The sequence below is a fragment of the Gekko japonicus genome, unplaced genomic scaffold, assembly GCF_001447785.1.
Source record: "Gekko japonicus isolate JY-2015 unplaced genomic scaffold, Gekko_japonicus_V1.1 scaffold6596, whole genome shotgun sequence".
NCBI classification, from domain to species: domain Eukaryota; kingdom Metazoa; phylum Chordata; class Lepidosauria; order Squamata; family Gekkonidae; genus Gekko; species Gekko japonicus.
The window spans coordinates 1-14340 of NW_015193684.1; the positions used below are offsets into that span (position 1 = coordinate 1).

At 47.9% G+C, this 14340-nt stretch overlaps 1 protein-coding gene across 1 annotated transcript; it reads left to right on the top strand.

The window, feature by feature from the left end:
- Positions 1-896: 896 nt before the first annotated feature.
- Positions 897-12889, top strand: CCDC122 (coiled-coil domain containing 122). Its single transcript, XM_015428493.1, has 4 exons — positions 897-1010; positions 5989-6387; positions 10105-10221; positions 12740-12889. The coding sequence occupies exons 1-4, from the start codon at positions 897-899 to the stop codon at positions 12887-12889; spliced, it is 780 nt and encodes a 259-aa protein (XP_015283979.1).
- The last annotated feature ends 1451 nt before the right edge of the window (positions 12890-14340 follow it).

Below are 14340 nucleotides of genomic sequence, written 5' to 3' on the forward strand. Positions count from 1 at the left end.
GACCCAGCAGGGCTCTTCTGAGGTTCTTGGCTGGGTCCCAATGGTTAGTGAAGCTGGTGCAAGAGTCAGCAATACATGGTTCAGGTGGGAATCCAAGGTGGGAAAGGCAAATTTGGGAGTGAAGGAAGGCTCATGGATGTGTAACCCACTATGGGAACATCAGAAGAGCCCTGCTGGATTAGACCAGGGAGGGTCCATCTGGTCCAGCACCGTGACCCACACGGTGGCCAACCAGTTCCTCTGGACGGCCGACAAGCAGGGCATGGGGGCCGAGGCCTTCCCCTGATGTTGCCTCCTGGCGCCAGTATTCAGAGGCTGACTGCTTCTGACCCTGGAGGTTCCCTTTAGTCACCATGGCCTGCGGCCGCCACCACAAAAGCGCCAGGTTTGCCTGGGCTATGCCGGGCAGTGGCCATCCCATAATGCCCCAGTGGTGTCAAAAAAGCCACCGTATCTCCATGCCAAAAGCTGGGGGAGACGTCCGGAGCCCCTCCTAGGAAATCCCTCCCCTTCCCTCAGGGGGGAAACTCCGCCCTCCCCCACCCCAAGGTCACCCCTCCCCCTTCTGCCCCGTTGCCTGGCAACCCCTCACCAGGCCTCTCTGCAGAAACGGGCCTCCCTCCCTTCCAGGCCAGGCCTCCCTGCACAGAGGGAAACTGCTCTAACTTTAATTTTTAAAAATTTCAGACAAAACCTTTCTTTAAGGCTTACACATTCTTTTTTTCAAAATGAAGCCTTTTGCTACTGTAAAATGACATTTGTAGCACATCAAACATTATTTGGCTGGGGACAAATACCTTATTTTTTGTTTGTGTGCTTAAACCGGAACTGGAAGGGAACAGGCCTTAGTGGCGTTTCTGGGCTGCTTCTCTTCTGGCCTTTGTCTTTTTCTTTCCATGGCTGATCCAAATTCCTCCTCCTTAGCTGAGGCAGTAAAACAAGTAGCGCAGCAACAGCACTCCCAGGCCTCTGAGGTAGAGAAAAGCAAGGCCATTCTTGGACAGCTGCAGGTAATTGGACTTTGTAAGCAGTGAAGTGCCTCCGTTTGTGGATGACACAAAGTTGTCCAGGGTGGGGAGAACCAGGGAGGATTGTGAGGCACTCCAAAGAGATCTGTCAAGGATGGGCGAGTGGGCGTCAACATGGCAGATGGGGTTCAACCAGGGCAAGTGCAAAGAGATGCACATTGGAGCCAAACTTCCTAACTATAAATACACGTTGATGGGGTCCGAACTGGTGGAGACTGACCAAGAGAGAGATCTTGGAGTCATGGTAGATAACTCACTGAAAATGTCGAGGCAGTGTGCGACTGCAATAAAAAAAGGCCAACGCTTTGCCAGGGATTATTAGGAAGGCAATTGAAAACAAATCAGCCAGTATCATAATGCCCCTATATAAATCGATGGTGTGACCTCATTTGAAGTACTGTGTACAGTTCTGGTCACCACCCCTCCAAAAGGATATTATAGCATTGGAAGAAGTGCAGAAAAGGGTAACTGGAATGATAAAAGGGTTAGAACAACTTCTCTATGAAGAAAGGTGAAAAGGTTGGAGAAATGAGGGGTGACATAATGGTAGAGTTTTACAGAATTATACATGGAATAGAGATGGTAGAGAAAGAAGTACTTTTCTCCCCTTTTCACAATACAAGAAATGTTGGGAACTCTAAGAAATTAATGAGCAGTACTTAGAACAGATAAAAGGAAGTCCTTCTTCACCCAAAGAGTAATTAACATGCAATTCACTGACCTAAGAAGTGGTGGCAGATACAAGCATGGACAGCTTCAAGAGGGAATTGGATAAGCATATGGAGCAGAGGTCCATCAGTGGCTATTAGCCACAAGGTCTAGATAGGAACTCTCGGTCTGGGGCAAGTGATGCTCTGTCTTCTTGGTGCTTGGAGGAGGCAAAAGTGGGAGGGCTTCTGGAGTTCTGGCTCCACCGGTGGATCTCCTGATGGCACCTGGTATTTCTGGCCACTGTGTGACACAAAGTGTTGGACTGGATGGGCCATTGGCCTGATCCAACATGGCTTCTCTTACATTCTTATGTTCCTTCCACCAGATTATTTTTTTAACATTGTCATAAAGGAAAAGCCAGTTTATATGCTAGGCTTTTCCTGGGTTTTTGTTTTGAGATTTAACTGTCCCGGTGACAGTCCAGAGTCCTGCCTGCTTATTCAGAGCTGTTGGTGTAGTGTATTCCAAAGCTGCCATGGAATGCATGATGTATGTGAAACATCTCATTGACTTGTAATGTTAAGCTTCGTCCTGGGCTAGGATCCAGATACATCCAATCGTGTTACTAGCCCAGGAAGCACCTAACCAATCACATTCAAGCAAGCTCCCTGAGCGGGAACATCCGTGATTGGTCCTTATGCGAACAACCTTATTGGTTGGTATTTGTACAGTGGGTGTGGCTACATTAGCCGGGAATGTTTAAAAGCAGGACAGCTGCAATGTAAAGGCTGTTCTGGCTATCAGATGTTGATCCGTGTTGGAGTTGTGTTCGAGTTGAAGAATAAAACTGTGTTCTTGCTGAATCACTCTCCGACTTCTCTGTTAAGTGAGCGACTTAACAGTTGGGTATTGCCCAGTGAAATTCTTTACGTTTCTCCTCTGAACATCAAATAGCTACAGCAGACTGCTTATAAGTCTTGGCTCAGTTTCCGTTTATGCCTTTTGCAGCACAAACAAATGGAAGGCTGGGGGCGCCTTAAAGACGTAACATTTTATTCCGGCAGAAGATCTCACAGACTAGAGCCTGTTTTCTTATTGATTTATTTACTTCATTTGTTCCATCTTTCTCCCCAAGGGGAGAAAGTATCTTATGTCGCTCTCCTCTCCCCCATTTTTATCCTCACAGCAATCCTGTGAAGTCATGCTGAGGGTCTGTGACTGGCCCCAGGCCTCCCAGCAAGCTTCCCTGGCAGATCTGAACATGGAGCCTCTCCTCGTCCGGCACTCTCACCACCACTACACCCTTTCATTAATTTGTACCCCGCCTCTCTCCTCAATGGAGACACAAAGCGGCTTGCATCCTTCTCTTCTCCTCCACTTTATCCTCGCAGCGGCCCTGCAAGGGAGGTTCAGCCGAGAGAGTGACTGGCCCCAGGTCACCCAGTGAGATTCCGTGGCACGAGTGGAGATTTGAACCTGGAGTCTCTCAGATCCTTGTCCAGTGCTCTTACCACTACACTCTACTGGGCTCTTTTCATTCTCCCGATGCAATGAGTCGATCCGTTCTATGCAGGAGGTATTTTAGAAAAAACACCAAACAGCAGGGTCCATGTATTCACCATGTATTTCCAGAATAGCATCTCCCTTGACTTAGTGGTTTGTTTTTATTCATACCTGCCTAGTGAGGATCTACTTGTTGCATCAGTCCACAAGACCTTCTTGGTAGGAGAAAACTCTGTTAGCCTTTACCACAAAGCTAATCTTTGGTTTTGCTGCAAAAGACGTGCACAAAAGGGTGTGACTCTGCTTAGGGCTGTGCTGATAGTAATGTAACTTTTTTTGAGAATTGTTTGTGTCTAGGAAGATTATTCCAGAGTTTGGGCTCCACACAGAAAAGGCTTTTTCCAGTGGAGGGAATGTGAATCTATATGTACTTTCTACTATGCTTCAACTTTCTCTGTGGCTGAGAACAATAGGGTGAAGATTTTATTTTGTTATAAATATTTTTAAAGCCCTGCTAACTAGATGTCTATACCCCCCACCCCCAAATTTTACTGATTGTTACTACGATTTACTATATAACATGGGCCCCCAACATTTTGGAGCCTGAGGACACCTCTTGAATTCTGACACAGGACAGCGGGTGCAAGCACAAAAGGGCTGCCGCAGACAGCCAAGCCAGCCACCGGCCGTGCCTGAAAAAGCCTGCCCTGGAGCCAGGGGACCTCAGTCATAACCAGCCAGTCTCAAATGTTCCATTCTTGAGCAAGATGACTGAGCGGGTGGTGCCTGGACAACTTGAAGCTTTCCTGGAGGAACCTCCCTTCCGTCCTGGGCTTAGGCCTGGTTATGGGCCTGGGAAACGGACAGAGGGCATGGGACTGTGCTGCTTCTGGACCTCTCAACGGGTTTCAGTACTATCCATCATGGTATTCTTCTGGATTGGCTTTCTGGGCTAGGATTGGGAGGCACCATTCTGCAGTAGATCTGGTCCTACCTGGAGGGTTGGTTTCAGAAGGTGGTGCTGCCTGGGAGACGGCTGCTCAGCCTCTTGGCCTCTGCCCTGTGGGCTCTCACAAGGCTTCGTCTCCGATTTAACATCCACGTGAAACCGTTAGGTGAGGTCATCTGGAGATTTGGTCTGGACTGTCATCACTATGCAGATGAAACTTTGTTCTATCTCACTGAAATGTACTGGGTTCAAGACGCGTAGTCGAATGATTTCAGCTCATGATTTAATAGTAGGCAAAAACTGAGACAACCAGCGGGGCCCGGGGCCCTGCTTAAATGTTGATACAAGCCACACCCAACAACACACCCCAAGCCCGTGATTGGTTTATTTACAGTGCCCTCTTAACCATAGGTCCCTTCTTGGATCTGTACGGACTGACTGGCCTGTTCTTGGTTCCTCTGTGTCTATTGTTCTGGTCGTGAAGCTTTGCTAGTTCGCTTGACCACGTGCGAGCCCGACCACGTGCGTGGTCCCTTTGTTAGTACATAATACTCACCCTTCCAGCTGATCCCAGGAAAGCTGCAGAAACCCCGATATGGTTCCTGGAGGCTGTTTTGGGTGGATGCAGTCTAATAAACTGAAGCTTAATCCTGACAAGACAGGAGGTCTGACCCAGGATTTAAGGTGTCACCCGTTCTGGATGGGGCTTCACTCCCTTTGAAGGAACAGGTCTGTAGTCGGGGGTGCTCCTGGACCCAGGCTCTGTGCTGGATAAGTGGGTGGCAGGGGTGGCCAGGTGTGCCTTTGACCAGCTTCAACTGGGTAACCAACTGCGGCCTCTCCTGAACAGGAAAGATCTGGCCATTGTGGTGCATGCCCTGGTTGTGGGAGGGGCTGTGGCTCAGTGGCAGAGCATCTGCTTGGCATGCAGAAGATCCCAGGTTTGATCCCCCAAGCCTCCAGCTAAAAGGACCAGGCAGTAGGTGATAAGAAAGACCCCTGCCTGAGACACTGTAGAGCAGCTTCCAGTCTGAGTAGACAATACTGTCCTTGATGGACCAAGGATCTGATTCAGTATAAGGCAGATTCATATATTCATCCATCTAGATTAGATTACTGTATATAGGCTGCGGTCACGCACACTAAATAATCCACTTTCAACCCACTTTCAATGCACTTTCCAACTGGATTCTGCCAGTTCACACAGTAAAAATCCAGTTTAAAAGTGGATTGGAAGTGGATTATTTAGTGTGTGTGACTTTGTGGGGCTGCCCTTGAGAGCTGTCCGGAAACTTCAAGTGGTTCAGAATGCTGCAGCCAGGGTGTTGACTGGAATGGGTCACTCCAGTCTTGGCCCATCTACACTAGCTTTCGATCTGGGTACAATTCAAGGTGCTGGTGTTGACCTTTAATGCACTATGGTTTTAGGCTCATATGCATGAAGGAACGCCTACTCCTTTATGAACCTACCTAATCACTACGGGACTCTTCGGAGGTCCCGCTCCGGGTGCCTCTCCGCCTTCTGCGATCAGGCGGGTGGCAACCTGGGGAGGTTCTTCTGTCCCCTTCCGCTGCCCTCTTCCCCCAGCCGGTGAAGACTTTTGTTTCTTTTTGGTGTTCCCTCAGTGACCCCTCCTTCCTGACCAGTGTTTGAACTGCTGTTTATAGGTCTTTGTATACATTTTAACTCTGTATTTATTTTGTTTTCATGATGTGTGTTTGGGATTGATTTTTATGGTCTTAAAATGTGATTATATCATGTATGTTTTAACTTATTAGTGGTGTTGGTGGCCTTTGTGAAGGAAGAAAGGTGGACATAAATTTTGTAAATAAATAATAAATATATTTTCTCTGTAGACTCAGCTCCAGGACTTTGACACCCAAATAAATTGGTTTGTAACTGAAACAAAGGCAGTAGAAAGGCAAATTTGTCACCAAGAAGAAGCTATAACAGCTACAGACAACCACTGTGAAGCACTGCAAATGCAGATCGCAACTCTGTATGCTGAAAACTTAAGGCTGACGTTTGACATAGAAGCATTGCAAGAAGAGTTCAAAATGCTGCTGCTAAGAAACGAGGCCTACAGTGAGAACATCAGAGCTCACAAATGCCGATTTGAGGAGGCAGAAAGCAAATGGCCACTTATGGTTGAGGTTGCTAACAAAAGAGCTGCAGTCAAAGACCTGATTGCCAGGAAGGAGGAATTAATGTCTGCTTTGCAGAATCCTGAAGGAAATGCTGCTAACTCAGTCCGGGTACAGTGAGTTTGCCTTTACAGCTGTTTTATCCATTGTGCAAAGAGCTATTTGTTGTCCCAGAGCATCCTCATTTGAAGACAAGAAGGACAGCTGAAATGGTGTCTGATTACAGGAAGAATGTGTGTGAACCACTCTGAACACAGATTCAGGTGGGGCCGCCATGTTGGTCTGAAGCAACAGAACAAAGTTTGAGTCCAGGGGCACCCTTAAGACAAACAAAGTTTTATTCTGGGTATATGCTTATACCCAGAATTAAACTTTGTTGGTCTTAAAGGTGCCACTGGACTCAGACTTGGTTCATTTTTAACCCAGCCAGTGCAGTCCTAAATAGTGGTACAGCCCATTGGGCTAGATCCAGCGATGCATGAGGGGCAGGACCAGCTTCAGATTTTGGGGGGCCCTGGGGCAGAAAGTGCTCAGGGGGCCCCCTTCCCACCCGCTCACCCCTGTGTGTTGTCTCCCTACCTGTCTGTGCCTCCCTCCTTGTCTTCTTGGAGGCCTCTTGGTTGGAGCCACTCCAACCTCATCTGCAGAAGGGGTTCAAGCAGAACCCCTTCACTTCAGGGACTGGTAAGTTGGGAGCCACTGCAGCCACATCCATACCTCTCCACTCAGCCTGCAGCTCCAGCGATGCTGTCCTGGACAGCCACAGGGATCAGCATTTGCATGTGAAGGGGTGGTTGGGTGGAGACAGTCTTCTGTTGGGGCACTGCACTGCTGGCACTCTAGTTTGCCCATGTGGGTTTTTGTCTGCACACACACACACACCCAGCCCAGGGGGCCTTGCAGTGAGGCCACACCAAATTGTCCTTTATAAAGTTTATATCTCTGGAGATGCGGTGGCTCAAGTGGTTAAGACGCTGAATTGCAGGCTGTGGAAGGTCGGCAGTTCAGCAGTTCGAGACCCCCGAGTGTGCCGCATGACGGAGTGAGCTCCCGTCTCTAGTTCCAGCTCCTGCCAACCTAGCAGTTCGAAAGCAAGAAATTGCAAGTAGATAAATAGGTACAACTTCAGTGGGACGGTAACAGCATTCTGTGCGCCTTGGTGTTTAGTCATGCCGGCCACAGAAATGTCTTCGGACAGCGCTGGCTCTTCGGCTTTGAAACGGAGATGAGCACTGCAACCCTAGAGTCGGATTCAACTGGCTTTTGAGCAAGGGAACCTTTTCCTTTACTTTTACCTGGCATTACGTTTTAGGGCACACATGGCCCGGCCCAATAAATCACCTTGCCCAACAGTGGCATTGATGTCAGATCTGGCCCTCATAGTAAATGGGTTTGACACCTCTGATCTATACAGTGCTAGGTAGCTTTGCCCTGAGCATCAAGTCTGGTCACGTTCTTCAATCTTCTTGCCTGCCTGAAAGCTCACAAGGCTTGGTGCTGCCACCAGCCCCAGTGGGTGACAGAAAGCAGGGCTTGCTTGTGGCTTTCCTTTCTGCCTTCCTGGCCTCCTGAGCCCTCCAAAGTATGGGGGACTCCCTTGCTGCTGCCCTGAACACTCAGATTCTCGCTATGGCTCCTCCTCTGATGAGCCCCCTGGGATCCCAGATCAGAGAATTCCTGCCTGGGCAGTGATGTATTCTGAGGCACCAAAGTGAGTTGGTCTGTTAAAGTGGTCCATCTCCGCCCCCCCTCTGGAAGAACTACAAAGATCTCTGGGTCGGATTGGGAGCTCACTTAATAAGAGTAGTCGCAGCAAGTGCCTGCCCAGTCAGGAGTCCTCTGCCACCTGTCTTCTTGCCCAGCAGTGATTAGCACTAGCAGCCCCTCCGCAAGGTGAGGGTGGGCGAGGAGGTGCCAGCGGTTCCCAGCCACATTTATTGACTTGCACAAAGTGATTCTCAGGTGTGTTCTTCAGCAGAAATTGAAGGCCATAATAAGAAACCAGAGCCGTGTTCATTTCAGTATGCTTTTCCTTATTGGTTTCATACACAGAGCCTGTATCATTCTTTCCTGAATTTGACTTACCAATAAAAGAATTGTATGAGAACCCTGGGTGCTAAATGGTGACAGCAGGATTGACGGAATGAAATTAAAACCTCCTGTGGAACTTCAGGATCAGGGCTGTTTTGGGGATGGGAGCAGCGGGATTGTGATGTGGGGCTGAATACTGGAGGTTCTTTTTCGAAAGCATGTTTGGTGACAGGCCCTCAGCAAAGACTGGCACAATTGGGCATGACGAGCTTTGGGAGTTAATCAAACAGATCTTTTTGTAGGCTTGAAAGGCCAAAACGTGGCATTGCCATGATGCCATGCAAATGTCAGAGTTGCTTGTATTTGCCTTGAGGCCACCGGGCAGCTGGAGAACTTTCTTTGGTCCTGTTGGGGCCACTCTCACTCCAAGACCAAATAATTCTGGAATGGGGCCCCCCAGGAAAGACGATATAGGCCAACGGCAAAGGGTACTCGATGGGTGGGCAACCCCTCCTAGAGCATTGCGATAATGGCAGCTATATTAGGGGAGCAGAGGCTCTACCGTTGGGACAGGAACAGAGGGGACTTGGCCCCCATGCTGTTCTTGAGGCTCCCTTGATCCTCAGGAGCAGAATTTGGATGGGGGGGCTCAGTAGGCTCCAGAAGAGAGGGGGAGGCAAGGAATTCCTATGTGGGCCTTCCTCAGCTGGTGGTTTGGAGGCTACTTGTGCTAGGTTTGGCTGCAGGTGAAATTTCAGGAAAATGGCAGGGGGGAACGCTGCCAAAGCCTGAGGGGTGTGTCTGATCGCAATCCCCCTTTCATGGATTGAGTCCATGTATGCTGAAAAGGGCCCGCATACTTTTGTTTTTTCATTCAATGAGCTTTTGGTAACTGCCAGTCATTTTCCATATTAGCATCTTGTAACTGTGAACAAAGAAAGGGGGAAAATCTGATTTTTTGGGGGGTATAAATAAATGTATTCAAAAATAATTCTTGTGTCAGAAGTCCATACCTGTACTTCTTTTCATCAGTAAAATGCAAATAAAATGGCTAATAGACAAACTTTCCCCTGCTCTGCAGCCTCAGGTGAATGTTGGGTCAGGTTTCCATCTGCCTGCTTGTGGCAGGAGACCTCCAAGGTAGTTGGGGCCCTTGCCCATCAGTGCTCATCTGACCAGTGGGCAGAAATTGGGGCTGGTTGCGTGTGTGTGGTCATCCTAAGGAGAAAAATTAAAAAGAAAAATAAGGCCTTGTCTACTTACAGGAAGTTCAGACCATAGAGCTCCTGGCAATCCCTAGAGCTACCCAGAGGTGACAAAGGGTAGCCCTAGGAATTGTCGGAAACTCCATGGTTAGAAATTCCTGTAAGTAGATAAAGCCTTATTTTTCTTTTTAATTTTTCTCCCAGGACACTGCCCCCCCACCCTCCCGCTTGTTGATAGGCTCTCCTTGGCAGCCTTAGTGCTGGAGGATACCATCTTCTGAAACTGCCACAGATATGGTCTGCTTCTGAGCAGGTAGGCCGATAGAGAAATCAGATGTTTTTAGAGGTTCTATCACTGGTAGGGGTGTCATATCATGTTTATCATAGCCAGAAATAGGTTTCTTTTCAGGGCTGTGTATTGATGGTGATGATGAACAGAAACTAAATTTTCTTCTTCTCTTTTTAAAATAACTGAAGTGGTGTGTTTGGCCATCCCTGAACCCTCCCCAAGTAAAGGAGACGATCAGCAAAAAAAAATATTGCTAACAGGAAAATCATTCTTATTGTCTGCTATTCCCTCTCTTGCATATAGGATGAAATTGCATGTTTAGAAAGTGAAATTAATGTATTGAAAGAAGCTGTCAGTCAAAAGCAAAATACACTCCAAGTTGAAAAAAATATTCAAGCTAGGCTACGAAAGGAAATTGAGGTGAGTTTTTGAATTACCTATATCTGTGATTTGAATTACCTATATCTATGATTGTACCCGCCAAAATCTTCAGAACTGACACAGTACTGTTATGACCTGGACCTTGCTTATAACTCAGTAAGCATATCACTGCGAAAGAGAGAGTTGTTGAGAATAACTTGCCCATGAATCTGACAAGTTCCAGCCTGCTGACTAGAAAGTGCATCTCAGCCTGGTGTGGCTCATGCCGCGTAGAAATTGGACTGTTCGTTATAAACACTGATCTCTGCATAATTCCAATAAGCTAAACACAAATCTTAATTGGAGGAGTTCACTATCCCACAAACTGAAATATGTGAAAACTGAGGTCACCACTGAGCAATCCAAAATAGTCGCATTTTCATTCTCTCATTTCTCATTTAACTGGAAGCTTTTAGTCACACCTCTGTTTTTTATTGGCATAGAGAGCCTTTACAGGGCTGGAAAAAACAATCAGATTTCCTAGGCCCCAGAAACAATTACTGAAGTGGTAGCATGGGGTATGGTGCTGGAGAAGACTCTTGTGAGTCCCTTGGACTGCAAGAAGTTAAAATCAGTCAATCCTAAAAGAAATCAACCCTGACTGTTCCCTGGAAGGACTCGACTGTGCGACTAAACAACAACAACAACAACAACAACAACAAAAAGCTTGGGGTAATACCCACTAACCCACTGGCATCTGGCTGCCTCCCCTGATGGACACCAGGGGCCTTCCCTCTATTCTGATTCTCTCTATCCCGCTAGAACACCCAGCTCCTGGAGAGGAAATGGTGTCAGAATCCTGGTTAAATCAGTTCTCAACACCACTCACTTCGAAGAAAGTTTGGTTTATTGAGACTTTGAAGAATACCATACTGAACACGAGCTTTGTTAGGACTGAAGGTGAAAGCGCAGGGATTGCAGATATATTGGGTTCAAGCAAAGGCACCCAATCACCCCATGGCATTTGCCTGCCAGAAACAACGGTCAGCTAACCCCCCCCCCCACTAAGCACGTACCCCTCTACAGAAATAAGGCAAAACAACAGGTCTCTGGGACACATCAAAGCCTTTAGGAAAACAAAAGCATTTGGTTTCACACCCCTCCCCCCCTCCTCTATGGCAGGCAAACTATAAAATGCATACTCAGCCTGACAAATGGCTGATTTGCGCAGTTGTCCGCATGACAAACATGATGCCTTAATGAATCACAGGAGCTGTGAGAGATGATCTGATGATCCACAGGTATTGCAACCAATGGCAAAGAGATTTCATTTCCCTGCATAGGGACTGTATAGAAAAATTGCTTTCTGCTTTCTATATCCACATGCCTTCTCCAGTGATGTCTTTTGATAACATGCTGTGTCTTGTTTCCTGTTGCAAGCCAAATGGTGGGGGCCACATGGCCTCAATAGCCATGCCATAAACCCACATTCTTTCACACTTTCATGTCAAACGCCAGACCTCATGGCTCCACTTTCTGGCCCACATGCGACTAGTCACGTAGACCATGAAGTAGCTGGAGTTTGGGTCAGCTGACTGCAGGCAGGGTCTCCAAACTTCCAGCCAATCCACAAACCTGATGTTAGCAACCATGGCAACCAACAGTTGGGCGCACCCATGCCCACTCGCAATTGGCTGATAGCCACATCTAATTTGTGACTGGAATTAGGGTATAATTGTCTTGATCCCTATGGGAGTGAGCTGCCTTGCTTAGCTCTCCTTTCCTCCTCTGTCAGTTTGTTTTATTGCACCTGAAATGCTGCCTCTTGAGAGACAGAGTTGCTTTGTGACTTGGAGCACATAGTATGCAAAAATGGGATTTCCCTTCAAAATCCCTTGGTACTGGGACTATCATGGACTGAGGAATCCTCCTGATGTGATAACTATGAATCATTAATGTTTGGTTAAGGCAAACAGCCCTAGCCTTTGTTATTTTTGTAATCTCTGGTAGTCTATGCTAAGCTTTGTACAGGGACTGCAGGGAAATGCCAAAAAGTCAGGGTGGGTGACCGGTTTTCTCCGTCTTCTCAAGAGCCCACTACCGGATGTCTGCTGCTTTGTTTGATTTTCAGATCAGTGTGTAGAGGGACTTGCTGTCTGAGGTGCAGATTATGGATGAGAAGTCATTACTGTGCCGGCCATGTCCACCGTTCTCTTGCTGGACTCCCTTTTATCCCACCAGCTAACAGGGATTGGGTGAGAGCACCAGTGGCCCCACACAGCACTGGAGCTCCCATTGTGTCCATTTAAAGACAGCCCTGAAGAATCAGCAATGCCAAATGCCAAGCCCACCAGAATATCTCTACAATTAATGTTGGTATAAAAACTGAAAGAACTGCTGCCTGCATAATATTATGCATTGCTAGTAAACCACACATGTCCATGTGTTGATTCTGTTTTTGTTGCACTTTAAATTTCAGGTGTGTGGCTTTAAGTCGAAGTCTTTAATAACCTATGAAACCCAGAATGCTGCATGTTGTATTTGGCTGTTCTCAGTTATTTTAATCTTACCTTAACAGGTGGAGAATAAAAGGTGTGGCGCTATCCTAAAGCGTTTGCGTTGCCAAGTGAATAAATTGCAGGCCAGCCAAAGGCAGGGCCGTTGGAACGTTTGGCAGATGGAAGGCAGAGTGGCAGAACTGAGGAAGCTCCTTGGAGTGGCTGACTGACTCCTGGCTTTGCTTTGGCTTGTTTTGGCTTCTTGTTTTTTATTGCTTTTTCTGTCTCCTGTGTGGTAAAATTCCATCTAGCGCCCCCCCCCCCCATCCTTTCAAAAATGCACATCTTGCCAACATAGTGGGAAATAGAAATGTATTTGTATTTAGCCATAAGTCATTACAAACTGCCAACATGGTGAGTCACTCTGTGGTGTGTGAAAGCTTATCTCTTGACTGGCTGTTCTTGTGGCATTCTGTTGCGGCAGTGGCTTTTAGGCCTCACAAATGTGGCTGCAGAAGTTAAACCACCAAGGAGGATTGATTCTGCACTAATCTTATCACAAATGAAACCAGTCTGAAGGTCAGAAGGCATCTTGTCAAGGTAACCGTGGCTGCCGGGGGCCCTCTTTGGGCTGGGGGGCCACCCTTTTGTGTATTGAGCCTACCACCCCACTCTGGCCCCTATACTCTGGTTAGCCTTGGAAGGGGAAAAGAGAGGGGGTGATTTCTATACGTAAAACTGTGCAGGGATGGATGAATTAACCCCCTCCCCCTCCACCTGGCCCTGAAGGTTAGCATTTCAAGACACACGGGAGACCCCTCATTTCCCCCCTCACCTAGTTGGATACTGAATCAGGAAACACAGCAAAGCACAGCTGCCTGGCTCAAGGGCATACGCCTGCAGCTGGATGGGGTGGGGGGGGTGTTTTCGAGCCACAGTTGAGAGGGAAGCGGGGCTTTCCCCTGCAGAACTGCTTCCTCCTGGGGGAAGAAGGGGCCACTGGCATTTGGTGCCACCCCTTTGTGCGGAAGCAGAATGAGGCGGGGGGGGGACCTTGCGGGTCAGCGTAGTCAGGGCTGGGAGTTCCAGACATGCAGCCCCCCCCCCCCCGGCTGGATGGATGAGGAAGTCGGATGGACGATGAAGGACCTTCCTTCTGTGGGCGATGTCGGCAGGCTCAGCCGGTCCACCCCGTGCTCCTCACATGCCCACCTGTGGCGGAAGGAATCCTGGGCCCAGCATGACAGAGATCTTTTGAGAGGTGCCCCTTGGCATCACTGCGGGGGCAGGAATTTAACTAAGTGCCCAGGCATCTCAAGCAAATCTCGTAGGTGCTCTAGAAATGCGTATTTTGTTCTCATTCTGCTCGTGACTGACTAGGAAGCTGGCCCAGTGCTCAGGCAGAGGGGCCAGGGCTGAGGGCAGCGTCTGCAGAGGAGGACAACCGTTTCCTGTGAGTTGTGATGGAATCTGGCTAGGCCAAGAAACACCTCACCTTAATTCACCGCTCCCTTTGCCAAATAAACCCTCAAATAATCTCAGGGTTTTCTCCCTACAGAAGGAGATAAATGACTATTTCAGTGTTGTTCTTTAACTGCAGGTTTTTATTTCTTCTAGAATATATTTTCAATTGAAAAAATGCACTGAGACTGTTTGAGCAGCGTGTGCTTAATTTCTCCTG

Excerpts from the sequence above, each read along its gene's own strand:
- CCDC122 (XM_015428493.1), top strand. The coding sequence starts at position 897 with ATGGCTGATCCAAATTCCTCCTCCTTAGCTGAGGCAGTAAAACAAGTA. Across the intron at positions 1,011-5,988 it reads CCATTCTTGGACAGCTGCAG|ACTCAGCTCCAGGACTTTGA; the intron begins GTAATTGGACTT and ends TTTTCTCTGTAG. Across the intron at positions 6,388-10,104 it reads ATGCTGCTAACTCAGTCCGG|GATGAAATTGCATGTTTAGA; the intron begins GTACAGTGAGTT and ends TCTTGCATATAG.